This window comes from Panthera onca, chromosome F1 (genome assembly GCF_046562875.1).
Source record: "Panthera onca isolate mPanOnc1 chromosome F1, mPanOnc1 haplotype 2, whole genome shotgun sequence".
NCBI classification, from domain to species: Eukaryota; Metazoa; Chordata; class Mammalia; order Carnivora; family Felidae; genus Panthera; species Panthera onca.
The window spans coordinates 59,818,471-59,842,699 of record NC_138355.1 but is presented as its reverse complement, the minus strand read 5'-3'; the positions used below and the strand labels follow the sequence as shown (position 1 = coordinate 59,842,699).

Sequence of the window (24,229 nt, the reverse complement as noted above, 5' to 3'; positions counted from 1 at the left end):
GCACGTAACATTTCTGTATCTGTTTTTAAAATGCAGATAATAATATCATCAAGATGGCTATTAAGGATATTAATTAAGCTTATATATATAAAATGCCTAGGACAATGTCTGGCACATACTAACAAGTATTATATAAGTGTTATTATTCAAACTGATTTTGTGAAGTCAGGTAAATTTAGAGAGTAATTAATGTTAACCAATCACCAAAATACAAATCCGTATTAATATTTACAGATTAAGACACACATACAAAAGCTAACTTTTGAATTATGCTCATTTCCACCACATTCCATTAGTTACTAATTCTTAGTAACTAAGAATTAACTACAGGCCCATGAGAGTTAATGGAAATGGAAAGACTAGTGAACGGGAAAAGCTTTACATTCTTTAAAATTGTTTAATGTTTATTTATTTATTTTTGAAAGAGAGCGAGCACACAAGTGGGGGAGAGAGAGAGAGACAGAGACAGAGACAGAGACAGAATCTGAAGCAGGCTCCAGGCTCCAGGCTGTCAGCTCACAGCCCAACACGGGACTCAAACGCATGAACTGTGAGATCCTGACCGAAGTCAAAAATCAAGACTTGGACCTTAACCACAGAGCCACCCAGGTGCCCTGAAGTCATGAGGTTTTATATTCCTGACCCGTTCCTCACTCGGGTTGGATCACATAAGGACAGGTTTCAGAATACTGTTTGGGAAATGTCCTTAGGCCAGCATTTCCCAAACCATCTTTGGGGTACACAGAAAACTCCTAAAGTTAACACAGACATACCACGAAATAGTCCACTGTGATCACACAGATTTAGGCAACTCTGATGCTGTGTCCCTCTTTGTAAGTTATGCTGTGAATTAACATATTAAAGATCCTGAGAAGTCCTGAAGCAAATGAACCGATCCCCCTTAATTTAACTCAACGCCCTGAAAAGCTTTACCTTCTTAATCTGGATCTGATTCTTATTAATCATGACTATGCAAGGGCAAATCATCTACCTCTTTGGGTCTGAAAATTCACAGATGTGTATGAAAAAATTATTAAATTATTTTAAATTATTAAAAAATTATGAAAGTAAAAATCAAATGGGTATTACAAATTATTTAGATAGGCTCAAAAAATTGAAATTTCAAATACCTAAGTTGGTATGCTAGGAAGGATAGACTGAAAAAGTATAATGTTATCAGCATCTATTTTAAAGAAGTTACAAATAACAAGAATGTTAAAACGGGCACAAGTCCATATTTCTTCTAGTCATACATTTTCGATGGACTTTAACAGTAAAGATAAACTTTTGTGATAGGAGACCATAAAAACTTTGTGCAATACCTAGTTATATGACAATATTTAGTTACATATTACTTTTTTATATAGTTTGCACAGAACATTTTAACAGTTAAGAAAATATGAACATACTATAAAAGAAAACCTAAATAACCTAATGTTATTTTTCTAAAGAAAACCTAAATAACCTAATGTTATTTTTCTAAAGAGATACTAGCAAAGTACATTTACACGTACCCAATTATAGTAGACATGATGTTCATACCAATTCTGAAATTTTCATAAAAAAGAATGATTCTAAACATGAGTATCATTTTGACTCCTTACTTTTACAATGTAATTAGGCTAATTTTAGGTAAATGGTAAAATAAAACAGTAAAACCATTTCAAAATTGTTAGAAATAAATAGGTCAAAAAATAACACAAAACTAAGAGCAAATGGTTCAAGTTTCATATCAACGTAGGAAATACGGTACAGCGTATTAGGATTAATATTAAAATAAAAGCATTTATGTATATACCACACATTGTACTTTTCAAAGCAGTTTACACGCACTTTTTTTAAAAGTTTATTTATTTTTGACACACATACACACACACACACACACACACACACACACACACACACACACACAGAGTGTGAGTGGGGGAGGGGCAGAGAGAGAAGGAGACACAGAATCCAAAACAGGCTCCAAGCTCTGAGCTGTCAGCACAGAGCGTGACGCAGGACTCGAACTCCCGAACCGTGATTATGACCTGAGCCAAAGTTGGATGCTCAACCGACTGAGCCACCCAGGCGACCCTAAAGCACTATCTAATTGGATTCACAGAAAAACATATTTAGTAGCTCCTGACAGATAAACCCTGTTCCCTGCCTCGGGGTTCCTTAAGTCATGAGCCTAACTAAGTAACACCGGTAATGCCAGGCCTTAAAACTGTCTCCTAAATCATGGTTCGATTCTGTTTTTACTTCTCCATTCAGCTTCTCTAACTCATCTACAAAGACAACCACTGTACCTGTGAATTCACACTCCTATTCTCTTGCCTTGCGAAGCAAAGGCAACAAAGAGTCTTATTACCCATGTGTAATGAAACCCTCAACTGGAGATGAAGTGAGGGAACAGGGCAGTCCCAGGAGATTAGTGTGCTGACAGAACACACACCAAGTCCAAAGACCGGATTCTACCCATGAATTATTAGATACTGATAGGAATACATCATATTATTTTTCTGAGCTTCAGTTTCTGTGAACACTGGAACAGCTGTCAGAAAGAAGGCCATATGAACCTTATAATTATAGATGACGCATATCCATTTTAGGAGACCAAACTCACCTCTAATGTGACCGACAAGTTCTTTTTTTATATCCCTAAATAGATAATTCAATGAGGTTTTAGAACTATAACTAAAAATACCAAACAATAAAGATTCCCATTTTGGAGCAGACAAGTTATTAAGACAACTGTAAAGTCCCCCCAAGTTTAGTCAACTATCTCTAGTCTAAAATTATAGTTTTAATTGTTATATTTTCTTATAAAGATTAGTAATTCGCTCACATAATCTAACTTTTCAGTGTAGGAAGCATTTTATATACACTTTATTTGCAAACATACTTTTTTAAAAAACTCATAAGCCTCTTGCTTCAGTGAGGAAGAAAGTTTGATTTTTTCTTTTAGTTTCCCTAATACTTATTAAAAATGAAAAAAAACCACACAACGTCATCTACACTAATGAAAATAATCCAGTAGTAGTCAGTTTTTAAAATCTAATTTCAAAAAAGCTGTCATAAGTAAAACTACACACTTTTAAAAAAATAAACCAATATTTTCCCTCATAACACATGCATATGAATCTGGACCAAAGAATAATTTTTTCAATGTATTCAAAAGAAATATGAAACATTTTATTTTATTTATTTTTTAATGTTTTATTTTTGAGAGAGACACACACACACACACACACACACACACACACACACACACACGATGTGTGTGCAGGGAAGGGGCAGAGAGAGGGAGACACAGAAACCGAGCTGTCAGCACAGAGCCTGACGCGGGGCTCAAACTCAACGAGCCATGAGATCATGACCTGAGCGAAGCTGGATGATTAACAGTCTAAGCCACCCAGTTTCCCCAGAAATATGAAACGTTTTAAAAAGGGAGAGAAGAAGCTCTGCCTCAATAATAGGGCAAATCTCACTAGTATTTAGAGCAAGACTTGCTTCCCTACATCATGACATATAAAAATATCATGAACCAAATATACTTTAATAAGCATTATGCTCTGCAACTCAGTTCCATCTTGAGATCTTACAACACTATATTACATGTATTTTTGAAAACAGGAAAAGACGCTAAAGACAATTCTGGAGCTCGGGGATAAAAACTGAACAAAATTTATGATAAACAAGAATACAGACGTCAATGACAACACCCTCACAATCCAAACAAATCAAAATTTAAGTGCATGGATTTGGTACCACAAAGTAAGAACTTTCTCTTGATTTGTACTCTGAGTCTCTGAATAATCTTAAAAACTGTGGCAGAGAGTTTTAAAAACACAATTTTCAATAAAAATAAACCTACACTGGCAATCTACAGACTTGAGGTAACTATCCTAGATTGTAAAATAAAGATAGATTTAACATTAGTTCAAACCAAATCTGGAAGGATAACTTGGAAACAAAACAAAACAAGTGAATGCTACACTAGTGCTTAAAGGTGGTCATTGTCACTAGAATACTGTAGCAAAAACCTAGAACAGTCCGATGTCCTTGGTGGGCTGCACGGATTGGATTTTCATTCAGAGGGAACCAGGCGACCATTAAGAGCTAAGCCAGCATTTTTAATGGCTGTATACTCAGTCTTCCAAAACCAATTTAGATTATTTCTTTCTATCACCATGTTCCTTTATTATCAATATATGAGACACCCTTATATACCTGTCTTCATATAAGAGATGTTCATCTTCTTATTTAAGGATAAATATTTTGGAAGTATAATTTGCTCATAATGAAACTGAAATTATGCTTCAATGAGTTTTTAAAACAATTTTAAACAATATTTGTTTTAAAACAATAAACATATCTTAGTGATAGTGAATATTCTTCAAGAAAAAATACAAGGAAAAGTCAAAATCTGTCTTTGGAAATTTAAGAATTCTTCCCTTGTGTTAATAATATCCTATACTTAAGACAAACACATGGTTAACTTATAACCTAAAGATCAGTATAAATTACTGTTGATAAAAGTGGGTGAAACCACTTATCACTACATAATATATGCTTCCATTTTAATGCTGCATTTCATAAAGCAATAAATCCATCATAAAACTTTGTACTTTATGCAAGGGCCTTATCTAAACACATGTATTACGTGTCCCTCCTTAGGTTTCAACCAGTGAAAATCCACTAGGTTGTATGAGCAACTGAAACACCATCCAATCATTCTGAACTTTGATATCAACTGTGCTGAAGGCTTATTTAGCACATTATCAGAAATTAAGCAGCATTAGGATTACTAAGCAAGGAAGAAACCTGCTGTCATTCCACTGTCTCCTGTGCTTTGTCTTTATTAAAGGAACAAGATTAAGGCCTATAAGACAACTTTTCTTCTGCAAGTTACTGGAATAAGAATGAGGTAAGAGGCTAAATGTTTCCAATTTATTTACTAAGTTTATAAATTTATTCTAGAACACAGTGAAATGTGAAGCGGGGTGGGGGGGAGATTCTATTTTTAATTTAATCCTACACTTATGTATTATAGGTGACAGGAAACAATTTTGGAGAATTTTTTAATTGAATGATTATAAAATTTTTTCACCAAAAAGGTCATTGTTATATGAGCAAGAGGGAGGGAGAGCCAGCACTCAAAGTGAACTGTAAATTCCTTGACTATTTCTAGTAAATTTCTCATAAGTTCCAGAAATCAAGGGCCAAATTTCCTAAATGCATAGATTATTGTATTAATAGTGAATTGATACAATAATCTGAAACAGAATTTAAAATTTTTTTTTAATGTTTATTTATTTTTGAGAGAGAGAGACAGACAGACAGACAGAACACAAGTAGGGGAGGGGGAGAAAGAGGGAGACCCAGAATCTGAAGCAGGCTCCAAGCTCTGAGCTGTCAGCACACAGCCCAACGTGGGGCGCGAACCCACAAACCATGAGATCATGACTTGAGCTGAAGTCGGAAGCTCAATGGACTGAACCACCCAGCCGCCCCTGAAATAAACAAAATTTAACAACTTCTTTTCCTTCCTAGGTAGCAAATGCTTCTAAATGTTACCTTTGTATTATGTTAAAAAGTATTTGTCTTTATTAACTAGGAGTAGATTTCTACCTAAATTATAATGGCATTCTATTACAGATTCAGAAAAATCAATGATGTTAAGGTCAGAAACGCAATTATATCTTGAGCAAATACAAATGTGAATATGAAGTGCAGATGAGAACATTAATTCAAATCAAAGCTAAACATCAGAGTTTCAAATCTACTAGTCTCTAACCTTATTAGCAATGTGAATCAATCAAGATTTTCTTCTGTGAAACAAGTATACTTAAGACTTGAACTTACAGACTTTGGTCCAGAAAAGCAGAAGGAATGTTCTGGTATGCTTACTGGGGTTATCAAGTGTAACAGCAACTCCATGTGGACTGTGTACCAATGTCCAGTGGAGATGCTGTTACTTTTGATGATTACCAACTCACTACAATAGAAAGATCTATCCAAGAAAGACAGAAAATCGTGGTCACTTGATTCTGACTTGATTAAGGAGGAAAAAAGATAAGCCTTCACGCGGTCTTAAAAAAGTTACTCACAAGTAAGTAATTAAGAATTAACATCTATCTTCTTACATTAAGTGCAACGTCACACCAAGGAACCAACAGTGGAGGAAGATTAATCTTGGGTCATCACTCAGAAATGGTGTACAGGAAAATGACCTATGAACTGACAGACAATTTGGCTAAGTCTGTCTGTCATTTCTGTAGGCCAATATTCTGTATATCTCTTCTACTTCAAAATCAGAATTCAACTAATATGATGCAAGCAACACAATGGGAGATGCACAGAAAAAAATCTGCAACATAAGCATGTATCGACTGTAAGTAGAAAATAAATAATACCTGATGAAAATCTGCTTGTGTTTTTCTGACAAAGCTCACATTTATTTCACCGGGCTTAGTGACCAATCGACCTATGTACCGTTTTATTGTCATTATTGTCAAATAAACTAATTTCCTCTTCTTACTAATATACACATATGTCCACCTCCATCACTTCAAGGAAATTCCCTAAAAATCTTGTTCTCTAAACACTAAAAAAACCCCAAAAAACGAGGAACAATGACAACGGCTTATACACATTCCTTAAAAGAAAACTGTACAGTGTGGAATTTTAAATAATACCTGTGTAAACTTATGTCAACTTTAAGGTATTAAGGTATCAGCAGTCTATATCTGACCAAGCTCTCAATTATAAGAACAACATGGGCAACACTATTTAGCCCAAAGAGCCTTAGCTCCAATCTGTAATAATACTGACGAAGTCTTACAGTGACCTCCTGGCCTCCAACCTCTAGCTTTTCTTCCTAAAATATACTCTCACTCCTCATGCCTATTTAAGAATTTAAACTGCTTAACCTAGTATTCAAAACTCACTACAATTTGCCCCCACAAACCTCTCTCAGCACTTAATTTTCTAAAACCCCCCTCAACACCGGACAGTCCCATTATGGCTCCTATACATGTGCTATGCTTTCCCTGCTCCACACCCTCAGCTCCTGCTAATTCCTCCACTTGCAAAATACTTTCCTACCTAATCCTCGAGGCCCTACTCAAATGCGCATCCTCTGTGAAGAAAGCAAATGAGCTGTTTTATGGCGATATTTGCCCAAGGCAGAACCTGCAGTTCTTCTCTGAGCCATGTTGCCATAAGGTGTCAGATTCCCCATGAAACAGTGACAGAATATATATTTCAAATTGAAAAAGAACTTCTACACAAAAAACACTAAGAACTACCTAATATGTGGCTATCGATGATTAAAACAAACAAACAAACCAACCCACTTTAATCAACATTTAAAAAAAAACCCTGAAACACATGCATTCATAAAAGGACCACCTAAAGAAATATTGATAACATTGACGATGAAAACTAGGAACTTTTTACAAAAATTCTGATGAACCCCAAAGTAGGAACATGCAATTCTACGTCTACAGTCTCTCGAACTCCCCGTCATTACTTAGTGGCCTCCATGCCCTCAAAAACCTTACTGGATCCTCAAATGATAAAATGTGAAAATATTTATCAAAATGGGCTCAAACTTTTCACTCATGTTAAAACATAACTTAGTAAAATTTCCATTAACCAGATTAAAACAAATTACTCAGTGGTGCCTGAGTGGCTCAGTCAGCTGAGCATCCAACTTTTGGTTTTGGCTTGGGTCATGATCTCAGTTTGTGAGTTCGAGCCCCACATCAGGCTCCATGCTGACAGCCCAGAGCCTGCTTGGGATTCTGTGTCTCTCTCTCTCCCTGTCTCTCCTCCACTCGCACTGTCTCCGTCTCTCTCAAAATAAATAGATTTTAAAAAATTACTCAAAAAAAAAAGGAAAACTTAGGATGTATTCTTAAAAGGAATGATTACTATTTCCCTGTCCACATCTGTTAGTAAAAGCTATACTGAATACCGAAAACCTCCCTAATTTAGTAGAAGATAAACTAGCCAGACTGTTCCCTCATGAAAAGCAGGGACAATGTCAGTCTATACACTGCCTCGAGAAGAGTCTAGTGTGTGGATTAGGAAAAAAATCTTTCCACTGTTTAAGTTTTTCTACCCTGCATTGTCGACTATGTCCATGTATTATCTTCTCAAAAGAAAAAAAAGAAAAAACCTTAAAGAAAAGAGAAGAAACAGTTGGGAAGGTAATCATCACTAAAATAAACGTTAATTTTGTGCATTTAACTATGTAACAGTTTCTTAAATTTTAAAGGATCTATAAATCATTGTACAATGTCACTTCTATTGAAACAGTAGCCTGAAGTAAGAGAGGGACGCTGATTCCTAAAGAAAAACTGCATACCTGGATCCCCTCCTGAACGCTGTTCATCTTTGGATTCCTGACACTGGATTCTAGCACAATGCTAGGCACACAGTCAGAAACCATGGATTCCCACAGAAAAACTATCAGAGCCTCTGCTTCTAAGTATCTATACTGAAAAACTGTAGTTGTTAAAATTTCAACCACATGAAAGGATCTTTGTGAAATCATATTTTATTCCCCCACCGAAGACTGTTATTTTATAATATGTGATTTAACATATATCAGTTCTCAACAGTCCACTAATTTTCTACTTTTGAAGAAAACACAGCTCACTTTAAAATGCGGGGAAAAATTGGGGCACCTGGGTGGCCTGGATGGTTGGGCATGTGACTCTTGATTTCGGCTTGAGTCACAACCTCACGGTTCATGGAACTGAGCCCCACACGGGGCTTTGTGACGACACTGCGGGGCCTGCTTGGGATTCTGTCTCTCCCTCTCTCTCTGCCCCTCCCCGGCTTGTTAGCTCTCTCTCTCTCTCTCTCTCTCTCTCTTTCTCAAAGTAAGTAACACTTAAACAAAATGTTTCCATTTAAAAAAAATGCTGAAAGAAATGCAGAAAGAGTTCTACCTGTTGATCAAGAATTCATCTTTTGTCTTGTGATGAAACACAGGGATTGGAACACCCCAAACTCTTTGCCTTGATATACACCAATACGGCCGTCTGTCCATCGTTTCAACCATGGCATTCAGTGCTGATCCAGGAATAAATTTCACTTTTTTTAACAATTCCTGTAATTGATGCACAAATCACATCCAGAGAGAGTAAGCAGAACAAATTTTCCAGAACTTCCACTATTTATTCTCATAGCTCTTTATTTTGGATGTTTATAGTCATTTACATGTCTCCCTCCCCACACCCAAAAAATTAAACTAAAAAACAGATTTCAGAGTAAATGAAGCAAAGTTAAAAGAAGGCCACAAAGGATCTAATAAATAACATTGAGAACAGACTTCACCTTTAGAGGACGGGACAAGAGATTTTCTACTGATTTCCAAACACCCCAGATCAAAACTGGTAATACTAGGGTTAGTAGAAGTATTACACTTAGTTAAACCACAGTTAAAATACATTCAAACATGACTGCAACAATAATTTTTAAGTACTTACTTAAAAAATAAGCTGCTGTTTTAGGCTGATAAACAAGGGCTGCAATATAACCTAATTTCACATACTATGGTTTACAACACAGAGAACACTCTGAAAATCACAGTCACTTTCTATTTATTTGCTCTCTTCGCAAGAACTTCCTCTACCTTCAGCCCCCCAAAAAGTTGTTTTGTATTTCATTTCATTTGTCAGTTACCAAAAGATGAGTTATATAAGAAAAATGTTTGGTACTAATCTCAAGAAAGGACAAATATGTCAATTTCATTTTTAAGAATCGAGCCATTAATTGAGCATTTTTCTGCTTGCAGAGCGATTTAAATATTTTCCTCACTTAACCTCAACTACAAGAAATCCCCTCCCTCAAAACCTACTGGAAGAATGGCAACATATGCGATTCAATTTGATTCATCCTTGGTTTGAAAATGCCAGAAATATGAATACAGACTGGATATTTGATTTTGTTAAGCAATAACTATTACTTTTATAAGATGGTAACAATGGCAGTTCAATTATGTTTAAATAGTCTTTATCTTTCAGGTATACAAACTGACATCTTTATGAAGACATAAGGCCTGAAATTTGCTTCACAATAATCCAATGGGTGGAGAGTGAAAGGAAGGTGGTAGGAGGGGTGCAGACAAAATAAAATTGGCCAGAAGGTGATTAATGTTGAATTTGGGTAGGAGAAACATGCAGTACATTATTCTATTACTGCAATGAGAAACTGAAAATTGTCTCTGAAGGAATCAAAACCAAAACGAAACAAAACAAAACAAAACACTAGGCTCCAGCATTCTGCATCAGACTTAGATGTTCTTCAATCAAAAATCTGTGCAGAGCTGAAGTTACAAAACTTAACATTTACAACAAAGGAAAACAGGCTTCACAGGAATGCAAACAATAAAACAGTCCCTACGATAGTTGTCCACTCTACACAAACACAGAAAATGTAAACTGCTTGCCCGGCTTTGGCAAGGGCTTCAAACTGCCAAGTCAACAAATAAACCAACTGATTATAGTTATATGTTAAGATGAAAGCAGTAACATAAAGTGTCTTCATTATCAGCCTGGCTAACAAATATATATTTGAGCTCTTTCATTCAACAGAATTAAGTTGTTTACAACACACACACACACACACACACACACACACACACACACACACAGATACATATACTATGTGGTGAATGAAGGAGCTCAAATATATATTAATATTTAGAATACCCATTTTAAAGTATTTGTTAAGTCAAAGCAACAATTTTTTGAATGGACTGCAATTTCAATCTTAAGGAAGCAAAGCGTTTTTTTTTTTTTTTTTTTTTTTTTTTTTTTTAATTTTTTCTTTTCAACGTTTATTTTATTTTTGGGACAGAGAGAGACAGAGCATGAACGGGGAAGGGACAGAGAGAGAGGGAGACACAGAATCGGAAACAGGCTCCAGGCTCCGAGCCATCAGCCCAGAGCCCGACGCGGGGCTCGAACTCACGGACCGTGAGATCGTGACCTGGCTGAAGTCGGACGCTTAACCGACTGCGCCACCCAGGTGCCCCAGAAGCAAAGCGTTTTTAAAGAGTTTTACTGAAATGTCTACTATGTGCCAGACACTGGTCTGGAACCCTCATTCACTTACCCCACGAGGTAGGCATTATTATCAACTTTATATAGATGAGGAAACTGAGGTTCTGAGAGGCTAACCACCTCCTGAACTCACATCTGTCCTAACTCTATATTACTTTCACTATACTGGGCAGGAAATTTGGGCGTGTCACTTAACCTCTTTAAGCCACACGTGTATAATGAAGGAATGGAAATCCAAGATGCTTCTAAATCTAAAACTATAATTTTATGAAACCAAATCACATCACCAAATCATAATAGCAGCAATCCCTTCTATTCCCCAAATCCTACTTCAACCTCCCATGCAATCCTTTCATATTGAAGGAATTAAAACCCAATGCTCACAACAGGATGTCTCATATACCTTGGCTGTAGCCTTGATATCCGTGATATTTACAAACCACTGCTTGCTGGCACGAATAACCACTGGTTTCTTAGTCCTCCAGTCATAGGGATAGCTGTGTACCAATTTCTCCTCTTTCAACAAATGTTTTGAAGCCTGAAGCATCTTTATAACTTTTAAAAAATCAATAACAATTTACATTAGAATTAAAAAGTACTATGAAAATCCTAATAGTTCTGTAATTCCCAGGGAGTACTAATCTGAACCAGTAGGTACCAGTTGGTAAGAGTAGCTACAGAGGCATAATCTGGGAATCTCTTGGCAAAAAAAAGCAGGGACTACAAAACCTTAAGTAGACTCTAAATTAAGCCATTCCCATGGCTCTTCATTCCAAAGGAAAGATAAATAGGATATATCTAAAATTCTACGTTTGAAACTCATAGCCATAATCTTTCATACCATGAATCTTAAAATGGTCTCCAAAGAATCCAAAAGAAACCAGCTACAGTGGGTTGAATTTATCCCCCCAAATGATATGTTCACATCCTAACCCTTAGTACTTGTGAATATGACCATATTTGGAAATAGGGTCTTTGCAGATGTAATCAAGTTAAGATGAGGTCACATTGGATTAGAGTAGGCCCTGAATCCAATGACTAGTGTCCTAATAAGAGGGGAGGATAGAGACACACAAGAGCAAAGGACTTGTGACAACGGAGGCAAAGATTAGAGTGATACCAAGGAAAGCTAAGGATAACCAGAAACCACCAGAAGCTAGGAAGAAACAAGGAGGGATTCTTCCATAGAGCATTCAGAGGGAGCAAGGCCCTGCTAAACCACTGATTTCAGACTTCTAGCCTCCGGAACTGTGAGAATAAATTTCTGTTGTTTTAAGCTGGTAGATTTATGGTAATTTGTTACAGTAGTTCTAGGAAAGTAATACACCATGTTTAATTAGCCTTAGTCTTAGTGTGGGCGAAGAAAGGTCTTAACAGTACCTGGTCCTTGGGTCTATAACTATAAAAAGTCAAAAAGACAAGTCAAGGCTGGAGGACCCCGAAGATCATAGTACATAAACAGCGCTGCACAGGGGATCAGTGATTTACAAGAGGGTTAGAAAAACAGTAGTGTCTGATACACGGTCAGCACCTAGCCTCAAGCTTGATTTTATTTCTCCACAAAACTAATACAGCCATAGCCATAAAATAACACCACTCCCTGTTGACTGCCCTGCTTTGCTTAAACAGAACAATTTTAAAGCAAAAGATGAACAAGTCCCAACTTCCATTTTAAACCATGCAGTAAAATAAAATACAATTTCAGATTTTTGTTTCTAATGAGAGTGTAAGATGGGAGAAGAGCCAGCAAAGCTTACTGCTGGCTGCTTTTCAGAAAATATCTATTTATCATAATAACACATACAATACTCACCCACATCTGTGCCCTCTTCAAGGACAGCCTTGTTTTCAAGTTCAGGACCTGCAACTTCTGTGAAAACTCCATCTTCATCCACTAAACAATCCTACAAAGGGTTATTTTCAACAACAAAGTACCAAGATGTTTTATCTTATGATAATACCCGGCAAAACAATCTATATAAAACATATCAGTACAGTCTTTCACTGCATTGAAAATCTGGATGCTTCTTAGTTAATAGAAATTTGTGGATTTACACATTTAAACCACAAAAGGCAAATGTCTTTTTTGTTTTTGAGACACAGGGCGCGCACAAGCGCACAAGCACACAAGCAGGGGAGGAGCAGAGGGAGAGCGAGACAGAGAATCTTAAGCAGGCTCCACGCAGCGGAAAAGTCTGACGCAGAGTCTGACGCAGGGCCTTGATCTCACAACTGTGAGATCATGACCTGAGCCAGGATGAAGAATCAGACGCTTAACAGACTGTACCACTCTGGCACCCCAAAAGGCACAATGTCTTATTAAAACAAATACCTGAAGTTTAATTAAAAAAAAAAAGTAAAATCCTCAACAAAATATTAGCAAACTGAATCTAATAATACATTTTTAAAAAATCACACACCGTAATCATTTGAGATTTATTTCTGTATGCAAGTGTGGTTCAAGATTCACAAAACAACCAACATGGTGTCACATCAATAAGAGAAAGGATAAAAACCATTATGATCATTTCAACAGATGCAGAAAAAGCATCTGACAAAGTACAACATCCATTCACGATAAAAACCCTCTGTAAAGTAGTAAAGAAAACATACCTTAACATAATAAAGCCTGTGTATGAAAAACTCACAGCCAACAATGTACTCAATGGGGAACAACTGAGAGCTTTTCTCCTAAGGTCAGGAACAAGACAAGGAAGTCCACTCCCACCACTTTTATTCAACATAGTACTGGAAGTCCTAACCATAGCAATTAGACAACATAAAGAAAAGGCATCCAAATTGCTAAGAAAGAAATAACACTCCCATTATTTGCAGATGACATGATACTATATATATAAAACCTTAAAGACTCCACCCAAAAACTGCTAGAGCTGGTACATGAATGCAGTAAAGTCACAGGATACAAAATCAATGTACAGAAATCTGTTGCATTCCTATACACTAATGATGAAGCAGCAGAAAGTGAAATTAAGAAACCAATCCCATTTAAAATTGTACTAAAAATAATAAATTATCTAGGAATACACTTAACCATAAGTGAAAGACCTGTCCTCTAAAAACTGTAAAACAGTGATGAAAGAAATTCAAGATGATGCCAAGAAATGGAAAGACATTCTATGTTCATGGGTTGGAAGAACAAATATTGTTAAAATGTCTATACTCCCCAAAACAATCTACAGATTTAATGCAATCTCTATCAAAATACCAACAGCATTTTTCACAGAACAAAAAATATTAAAATTTGTGTGGAACTACACCTAAGACCTCTAATAGCCAATGCAATCTTAAAAAAGAAAAACAGGAGCGCCTGGGTGGCTTAGTCGGTTAAGCATCCAACTTTGGCTCAGGTCATGATCTCATGGTTCATAAGTTCAAGCACTGCATCGGGCTCTGTGCTGATAGCTCGGAGCCTAGAGCCTGCTTCGGATTCTGTGTCTCCCTCTCTCTGCCCCTCCCCCTCTAATGCTCCCTCTAATGTCTCTGTCTCTCTCCCTCTCTCTTAAAAATAAACATTAGAAAAATTTTTAAAAAGAAAAACAAAACTGGAGGTATCACAATTCCAGATTTCAAGTTATGTTACAAAGTGATAGTAATCGTATGGTACTGGCATAAAAATAGACACATAGATGAATGGAATAGAACAGAAAACCCAGAAGTAAACTGACAATTATATAGTTAATTAATCTTCGACAAAGGAGGAATGAATATACCATGGGAAAAAGTCTCTTCAACGAATTTTTCCAGTTGGACAGTTACATGCAAAATTATGAAACTGGACCACTTTCTTCCACCATACACAAAAACAAACTCAAAATTGATTAAAGACCTAAATGTAAGACCTGAAATCATAAAAATCTTTGAAGAGAACATAGGCAGTAACCTCTCTGACATCGACTGCAGCAACTTTTTTCTAGAGAGGTCTCTTGAGGCAAGGGAAACAAAAGCAAAAATAAACTATGGGGACTACACCAAAATAAAAAGTTTCTTCACAGAGAAGGAAACAACCAAAAAAACTAAATGGCAAAATACTAAATGGGATAAGACACTTGTAAATGACATATCTGATAAAGGGTTAGTATCCAAAATATATGAAGAACTTATAAAACTCAACACCGCAAAAATAATCCAATTAAAAATGGGCAGAAGACATGAACAGACATTTCTCCAAAGAAGACATCCAGATGGGCAAAAGACATGAAAAGATGCTCAACATCACTCATCATCAGGGAAATGCAAATCAAAACTACAAAGAGGTATCACTGCACAACTATCAGAATGGCTAAAATCAAAACACAAGAAACAACAAGTGTTGGCAAAGACATGGAGAAAAAGGAACCCTCGTGCATTGTTAGTAGAAATGCAAACCTGTGCAGCCACTGTGGAAACAGTATGGAGTTTCCTCAAAATGTTAAAAACAGAACTACCCTATAATCTGGTAATCACACTACTGAGTATTTACCCAAAAACATTAAAAAAAAACACGAATTCAGGAGCGCCTGGGTGGCTCAGTACACACACACACACACACACACACACACACACTGGAATATTATTCAGCCATAAAAAAGAATGAAATCTTGCCATTTATAACAACACGGATGTATCTAGAGTATAATGGTAAGCAAAATAAGTCAGTCAAAAAAGACAAATACCATATGATCTCACTCATATGTGGAATCTAAGAAACAAACAAAAGGCAAAAAGAGAGAGAGAGACACCAAGAAACAGACTCTTAACTACTGAGAACAAACTGATGGTTACCAGAGGGGAGGGGGGAGGAGGGGATGGAGGAAATAGGGGTGGGGATTAAAGAGTACACTTTTGATGATGAAAAATAAAATAATTTTTTAAAAAGTTAAATATACTAAAAATACCTTTAACTTGGTCTCTATTAATGTCCAGATCAATTGTAATGTACATATATTGTGCTGACTTTGGGACTCACTTTTAACTAAAGGAAAAAACTCCCTAAGTAACTGACATGTATAACATAAATTTAAAGAGGACTGTTTAAAAACAAACTGCTCTTTCAAACAGAAAGAGAAAAAATTCTCCCCATTTAATACGTATTTTTCAATTCTAATTCTGTGCTGATTTTGTGTTAATTCTCCAAAACCTTTCTCAATTAGTATGAATTAACGAGGCATTGGGGTACTGAACAAACCCGAGCATTTCACAACTTAATTGTGACAAAAATGATTGCTTATCACCAAAACATAAAGATGTTAATTAGGCTTTATCACTTTAATTCTACAAAAGCAACAATTGAAAGAAAAGAGGAAAAGTACCGTGGACAGGTTGTGTTGAGAAGCTACACTGTAATCTTCCATACCATGGGCTGGGGCTGTGTGAACCAACCCTGTTCCTTTTGTCATGGTCACATGATTTGCAGGTAAAAGAGGAGAGGCTTTACCAGGAATTAAAGGATGAGTACAAGTACCATTTTCCAAATCTACACCTGTGGGGAAAAAAAACCCATAATTAAGAATTATCTTATGTAACAATGTTTCTACCTCTTTAAGAGTAGCAAGAGAGTAGCAAGTGAAAAGTGCAGGATCTTCCTGGCACCTGGGTGGCTCAGTCAATTCAGTGTCCGATTCTTGATTTTTGGCTCAGGATATGATCTCACCATCGTTGAGAATGAGCCCCATGTTGTACTCAGCGTGGAGCACAAAGCCTGCTTGGAATTCTCTCTCCTCTCGCTGCCCCTCCCCTGCTCATTCTCCCTCTCTTTCAAAATAAATAAATAAACTTCAATTAAAAAAAATAAAAGAGGGGTGCCTGCGTGGCTAAGTCAGTTAGGCTTTTGACTTTGGCTCGGGTCATAATCTCACGGTCCATGAGTTCGAGCCCCACATCGGGCTCTATGTTGACGGCTCAGAGTCTGGAGCCTGCTTCAGATTCTGTGTCTCCCTCTCTGTCTGCCCCTCCCCTGCTCATGCTCAATTTCTCCCTCTCTCTTTCTCTCTCTCAAGAAAAATAAACATTAAAACAAATTAAAAGAAAAAAAAAAGAAAAGTGCAGGATCTGGAACAAGACTGGCCTCAAACTTGGCTTCCCTTTTTACTTGCACTGTGACCTTTAGGAACCTATAGTATGTAGAAAATTACAGTTCCCATCTCAGAGGGTTGCCATGAGGATAAATTGAGGTAATACATTTTAAGTATTTGGGGCACTTAGCACAATAACTGCCACACAGTAAATGATTTAAAATATTGGGGCGCCTGGGTGGCTCAGTCGGTTAAGCGTCCGACTTCGGCTCCGGTCATGATCTCACGGTCCGTGAGTTTGAGCCCCCGCGTCGGGCTCTGTGCTGACAGCTCAGAGCCTGGAGCCTGCTTCAGATTCTGTGTCTCCCTCTCTCTCTGACTCTCCCCCATTCATGCTCTGTCTCTCTCTCAAAAATAAATAAACATTAAAAAAATTAAAAATAAATAAAAATAAAAATAAAATATTAGCAATTATTATAACAGACAACACAAATGAGCCCAAGATTTCTCTAACTTATGTACAGCTATGCACCTTTTGGAATATAAGGACAAAGAAATTAGAACAGATCAATGACCAACAGGTTCTAACACTATCTCTATGGGAATTAACTGTTGTTGCTTTTCATAATGTTACCCTAAAAAGGTAAGAGATGATAAATAATACCTAACAGTCAGTAGGTACCTACCATGTACTGGGTTCAACATAAATTCTTACTTCATCTTCATAATACTACCAAACACCTAATATTATCTGCAATTTATAAATCAGAAAACAAGAAAATGTAGGCAATATGCCTCGTGTTACATGGCTAATAAATGATTGAATCCAACTTCCAAAGCAAGTATGACTCTAACATTCTGTATAACCCCAGCCCTTTTAATAATACATTGATCCACCATCAATTTTTCCACACTATCAGTAATGTTTCTCACCTTCACTGCTTCTTGAGTTGGATTCTATAAATTAATCTTTCATATGCTCTAAAGACAACAGAAATAAATAAGTCTCCGAACTTTAAAAAGATTACCTGGTTCTACTTATGTATTTACCAAGATGTACTAGGTAAGTCTGTTAAGTCTATCTACTCTTCAATAATTAAAGAAATTTCCATGGTCCCCTTACTCCTAAGATCTTCCCCACAAATCATCCTTCATCTTTCTAAACTAAATAATATTAACTTAAAAAAAAAATCTGTCCTCACAGAGCAATGTCTCCACTTTTATGATCCTTCCTTTCTGGTTGTAGAGGAATAAGACGTAACCGATTCAATATCACCAAAAGAATACAAATCTTTTAACTTTAACATTTCATAGATAGCCCTGTTGCTGATTTCATTTTGATTATAACAGTATACGAATAAAAAGGCTTGAGAAAAATTAACATTCCCTTATAACTGATGGCAATGAACTCCCTTTTCTGAAAATAAATCACAAGTTCTCCTCACTGTTGGACTTGGATGACTTGGCATTTTATTGCTAGAAAATACTTAAATTACTAGGAAAAACTTGAATACTTCAGGATACATGTTTTCCAAGATAATTCATAATGCTGTCAATGAAGAGAATTGTTAATATTGATTTTTTCACTTTGATTCCTTTCTTTAAGTTAGATTTGCAAGTAAGACAAGTCCCTGTGGCCCTACGTTGTACTTGTCAAGCATTTTTAGGATGGAAATGAAAGGTTTAGGCCAAGTAAATTTCACCCATTAACCTTCCTTTATCTCCATCCTTAGTGTATCTGCCAGTCAATATTCTCTCTCCCCTCCCAACAAAGATCTTTGGTCAATAAGGAACAATTTATATTTTTCTGTAAAGACAAGCTATCCTACACAAGTTATTACATTTTAGCTGTTCAACATTCCTCCCACTTTAATAAGTTAATAAGCTATCCGTCATCAGTTTACTTGCCGCAGATGAGAAGTGTACCTACTCCTCTAAAATGTGGTGGCTCAAAACGGCAACCCAATAATTTTCTGATGTAATAATTTGAAACAATTATCCAATCTAACCTGAGTACCTTCAAACACCTCATGGGAATGCCATTCAGCTTCTGCAACAACATCTAACTTTTCAGTGAAATCTGTACTACCTTCTGTGCTTAAAAAAGGGATAGGAGAGGGTTATGGGGTAAAGAATATGCTGGATCCTCTAACTTACGGCACCAACAAGGACCAAATGGTATTAAATACCAAACATTTTGTAGCTTCTTTCCTGCTTTTGACATAAAACCCTCTTATTTTTGTTAAGACCGCTTCAACTTCTAATTGGCCTGCACCTAAAATGATACATTTAGGTCTGTGGCCATACCACCCTGAACACGCCCAATCTCGTCTAAAATGATGCATTTAGAGGGCTTCTTTATTTGACTAGGCAATCTTTCCATTTCGGGGTATCTCTACTCATCCTACTCATGTGATTTTTCTCTTTAAGTAAGAAATTCAAGGAACGCAAAGATGTATCATCCCTAAAGATAAAAGGTAATTTTAAACTTCCCTAGATTTTGGGGTGCCCTGGGTGGCTCAGTTGATTAAGTGTCCAACTTCGGCTCAGGTCAGGATCTCACAGTTCGTGAGTTCAAGCCCTGCATTGGGCTCTGAGCTTTCAGGAGCCTGCTTTGGATTCTGTGTCTCCCTTTTTCTCTGTGCCTCCCCTGCTCACGCTCTGTCTCTCTCTCTCTCAAAAATAAACAAACATTAAAATAAATTAAAATAAATAAATGGACTTCCCTAGATTTTAGTAATTATATTTCAAAATCAATCAATACTTCAGAAGTTACAAATTACAGCTTACTAAGGATTCTTTTGACAGAAGAACAATCTCAGGAATAATTTTCTGAATTTATTAAATTTCCTCATTAAAATCATATACCAAAAAATAAACATATTTAATTCCTTCCCTGTGTCTCTGATTAAATCAGATAACAAGAATTTTTGGTGACTCAATTTTGAGTAAAATTTTATTTTTTTGTTTTTAATTTTTAAGAAATTTTTATTGTAAGTAGGCTCCATGCCCAATGTGGGGCTTGAACTCATGACCCTGAGATCAAGAGTCACATGCTCTACTGACTGAGCCAGGAGGCATCCTTTGAATAAAATTTTAAAAGGATACTTGTACATTCTACATTGTACAAAGGACATTTATCTAATTTTTCTTTAGGTATTTGCCAGATATACTGTTAGTGTTTTTGTTAATGTTCATATTTTCTAGACTCTTATCACATTTAATATATATTTTCCTTCAGTGTAATCAATGTGAAATATATTCTACAAAAACAGAGGCCATATCTGTTTCAATTTAAAATGAGAAATGTTCAGCCAAACACTAAACTCAAATCAAATGGATACTCTGATGACTGTGATGGTCAGAGTATCTATAAATCTTCACCTGAAAATGTTGAAATAACTTCAAGTGTTGTTTCCAAAACAGAAGCAATGGATGTTACTTTATCTGCAGCAAGTATGTACAGGTCCCCAGATTTGGAACATTTCACAACAGCATACCTAAAATAAAATTTTAGGAGAAAATTACTAATAATGAAAAAGAAAAGCCACAGCTATTTTAAATGTTTTACATCATTTTAGGAAAACTAACTTCAAAATAAAAAAAAAAGCACTACTTTCAAAGAACTTCATCCCTTACATTTGTTTTCCAAAAAAGCCACATGTGAGGTCTTAAATGGAATCATCTAAAGCTTAATAAAACCTATATGAACAGGGGCGCCTGGGTGGCTTGGTCGGTTAAGCGTCCGACTTCGGCTCAGGTCATGATCTCACGGTCCGTGAGTTCGAGCCCCGCGTCGGGCTCTGTGCTGACAGCTCAGAGCCTGAAGCCTGCTTCAGATTCTGTGTCTCCCTCTCTCTCTGACCCTCCCCCATTCATGCTCTGTCTCTCTCTGTCTCAAAAATAAATAAAGGTTAAAAAAAAAAAAAACCTATATGAACATAATAACTATGTTATAATTCACCGAATTTTAAGAGAACAATGATAAAATAAATCCAAAATAATGCTAATGATGAAACTGCTCCTATTTGTGGATAGAACAAAAAATATAGAAATAAACTTACTTTGAGTCTGGCATATAACAAACAGCTTGATTGGCAGGAATTGTCCAAGGCTGGGTAGTCCAGACTAAAAAACTAACAGGAGATGAACCATCTGTGAAAACAAAATTTTAATTTTTTTTTTTAATGTTTATTCATTTTTGAGAGAAACAGAACATGAGCGGGGAAGGGGCAGAGAGAGAGGGAGACACAGAATCCAAAGCAGGCTCCAGGCTCTGAACTGTCAGCACAGAGCCTGACGCGGGGCTCTGACGCTTGAACTCACAAACTGTGAGATCATGACCCGAGCTGAAGTTGGACGCTCTACCGACCGAGCCACCCAGGCACCCCTGTGAAAATAAAATTTTAAATATGCTACCAAATGTTACAATTCTGTAACTTGAATAAATTTCAAGCAATGAATAAATCTTACCTATGAGAGATACCAACTTGGGAGAAGGTTTCAAGAGAGGGAATTTTACATATATTGAGCGACTGACATGTTCAGGATTATACTCAAGTTCTGCTTCAGCCAATGCAGTCCTAAGGTTTAAGAATATTACATATAAATATTTGAAGGCCTCACAAAATTCTCCACTTTCACTACCAAAAACACATACATACCTTGATGAAGGAGACCAAAACACAGGTTTGTAAGATCGATAAATCAAGCCCTATGAAAGACAAATACATATGAAAGCTGGAATTTTGTAACACATTATTTAACATACTCAAAGAAAAAAAATACTTCATTACCTTCTCATACATTTGGTAGAAAAGTCTCAACTGTTTGGCCTCATATTTTCCATCAAATGTATAGTAGCAATTATTCCAATCTGCCATTATTCCCCAACGAATAAATGCTGATCTCTGTTTCTCAATTGCTGCTTCAGCAAATGATCTAGCTAAAAAACAAATTTAAGAAAGACAAAAAAAAAAAAAAAAAAGCATCTGAAAACCAATAAATTCAAACTCTTTTTTTTTAATGTTTATTTTTTTTGAGAGAGAGAGAGCGAGCGAGTGAGCGAGTGAACAAGCCAGGGAAGGGCTTCCAGTACAAAGCATGATATGGGGTTCAAACTCACGACCGTGAGATCATGACCTGAGCCAGAACCAAGAGTTGGATGCTCAACCAACTGAGCCACCCAGGAGCCCCAATAAATTCAAACTCTTAAAGATGGTTTAGTATGTAGGTCTCTAAAAGCAGGTATTGTACATAGTATACAGTACAAAATGTATATAATAGGGAAATTATTTTGAAAGTTAAAGGTGTCTAGAAGATAACTAAAACAAATTCTAGAATTAATTAGAATTTCAAAACTATTCTTCAGACTTTATACAATGAACTTTACATTTAGAAAAAATAAACTGGAAAAATTATTTTTCGTATTTCTTAATTTGGGAAAAGGTAAGAGTAATTTTTATTTCATTATACACAGAAAAAGTAATCAGTACATCTAGTTTAGGCCATTAACACGAAGATGTTTCACAGTGATGTCAAAAATCTTCACAATCATATCTAAATACATGATAATTTAAGAACAGAAGATTCCTCCCTCACCCAGCTACTAACGGATCAAATAAGAGATTAATTTAAAAAATATATATGCATTTTAGAACTGACTTTTAGTCTAGCACCTGAAATAGGTCAACAAACTCCAGCTAGGAAAGTAAATAAAAACACTGACCACAATAATTTCACAAAATATGAACATCAAAAAATTGGAAAATGTACGTGGAAATGCTCAGAAACCTTTCCTCAGTCTCTGAACGTAAGTTCTCACAAAAGTCATTTAAATGAGATCTGAATTTTCTGTAACAAAAACTGGTTTCTAATAGATACCATTATAACCAAAAAAACCAAAACCAAAAAACAACAGAAAGTCTCTTTGATTAAGTCCTGACTTTTCCTAGGGACCAGTGTTTATGAATAACCATTTAAAAAAAGAAATAGGGATTATTTACCTTTTTCTCTAATTTCTACAGCTGAAAGATTCTGAGCTTTTCCACCAAGTTCTGACAATACTTTTATTTCAATGGGTAACCCATGACAATCCCAGCCTGGCACAAAATGTATTTTGGAACCTCTCATCATATGGTATCGATTGGCTATATCCTTCAAAATCTGCAAAGATAAAATGATAATCATCATTCACACATAAAGCACGTGGCCTACCATTACATTACTTTAACGTCATTGTAAAACACTGGGAAAGCCCAATTTTAAAAAGATTTACATAAACAAAATAACCTATTAACTCTGTTAACTCAAGTTCTACATAAACACAAAAGTAACAGATATTTGAAGTTTAAAAGTGCCATTAACTCCAGAAAACAAATCACATAAAAGGTTTCAAAGTGAAAAACATTATGCCCAGAATTATTAATTTGTTTGTCAAGTTGGAATATGCAGAAAAGCAGGCTATACCACCTTCTTAAGAAACAATTTTGACTTCTTAAAAACCAGAGGGTAAAAGTAAGTCAATTATAAATTTGCTTTACTCATACTAAAAACATTAACATGAAAAATCCAATATCATTTATATTCAGCTTAGAAACAGTATATAATCAACGCAGAATTTATAATGCACCCAGAGTATGGAATATCACAGTTAACTCTTTCTTTCATCGACAGAACCCTTATTAAAACACTAGACCTTCACTAGGTATAGTTCTATAACTGATTTCTCTTCTTAGTTCATTTTAGATACTAGAGGGCAGCCTTTTAAAACATGTATTACCATTACAAAATGGAAGATCAAAGGCAAAGGATAGATTTGGCTCCAAACTCAATTTCCTTCTTCCCAAAAGGAAATAATGCAGTTGTCCAGAAAATTACTTCCTCCTTTCCACATTTATCAAAATTAGAAAAGATATTACACATTCCTCCCACATCTTCCCCCACTTAAAACTCTAACTCTCAAACTTCTTACCTAGGGGCAAGAGGAAGACCTGTGATCTGGGTGGTTATCACTGGACATAAAAAGTCATCTAATTACATGCACTTAAGATTTGTGTACTTTACAGTAGGTATATTATTTAAATCAACCAATATATAAATAACCCCCTTCCCACTTATTCTTTTTTGAAATTATTTTGATTATCTGTC

The 24,229-nt window shown here is 36.0% G+C and overlaps 1 protein-coding gene across 1 annotated transcript in view; it reads right to left on the bottom strand.

Annotated features, from left to right (window-relative positions):
• Positions 1-24,229, bottom strand: part of IARS2 (isoleucyl-tRNA synthetase 2, mitochondrial) — a 64,223-nt gene that overhangs the window by 20,804 nt on the left and 19,190 nt on the right. The window contains exons 3-12 of the mRNA XM_078441297.2: positions 23,086-23,245; positions 21,877-22,025; positions 21,745-21,794; positions 21,554-21,663; positions 21,145-21,235; positions 20,465-20,580; positions 16,379-16,548; positions 12,883-12,973; positions 11,473-11,624; positions 8,952-9,112 (exon numbers count right to left, since the gene is read on the bottom strand). Of these exons, the coding sequence (XP_078297423.2) occupies positions 8,952-9,112; positions 11,473-11,624; positions 12,883-12,973; positions 16,379-16,548; positions 20,465-20,580; positions 21,145-21,235; positions 21,554-21,663; positions 21,745-21,794; positions 21,877-22,025; positions 23,086-23,245 (1,250 nt within the window). The remainder of the gene's footprint in view (positions 1-8,951; positions 9,113-11,472; positions 11,625-12,882; positions 12,974-16,378; positions 16,549-20,464; positions 20,581-21,144; positions 21,236-21,553; positions 21,664-21,744; positions 21,795-21,876; positions 22,026-23,085; positions 23,246-24,229) is intronic.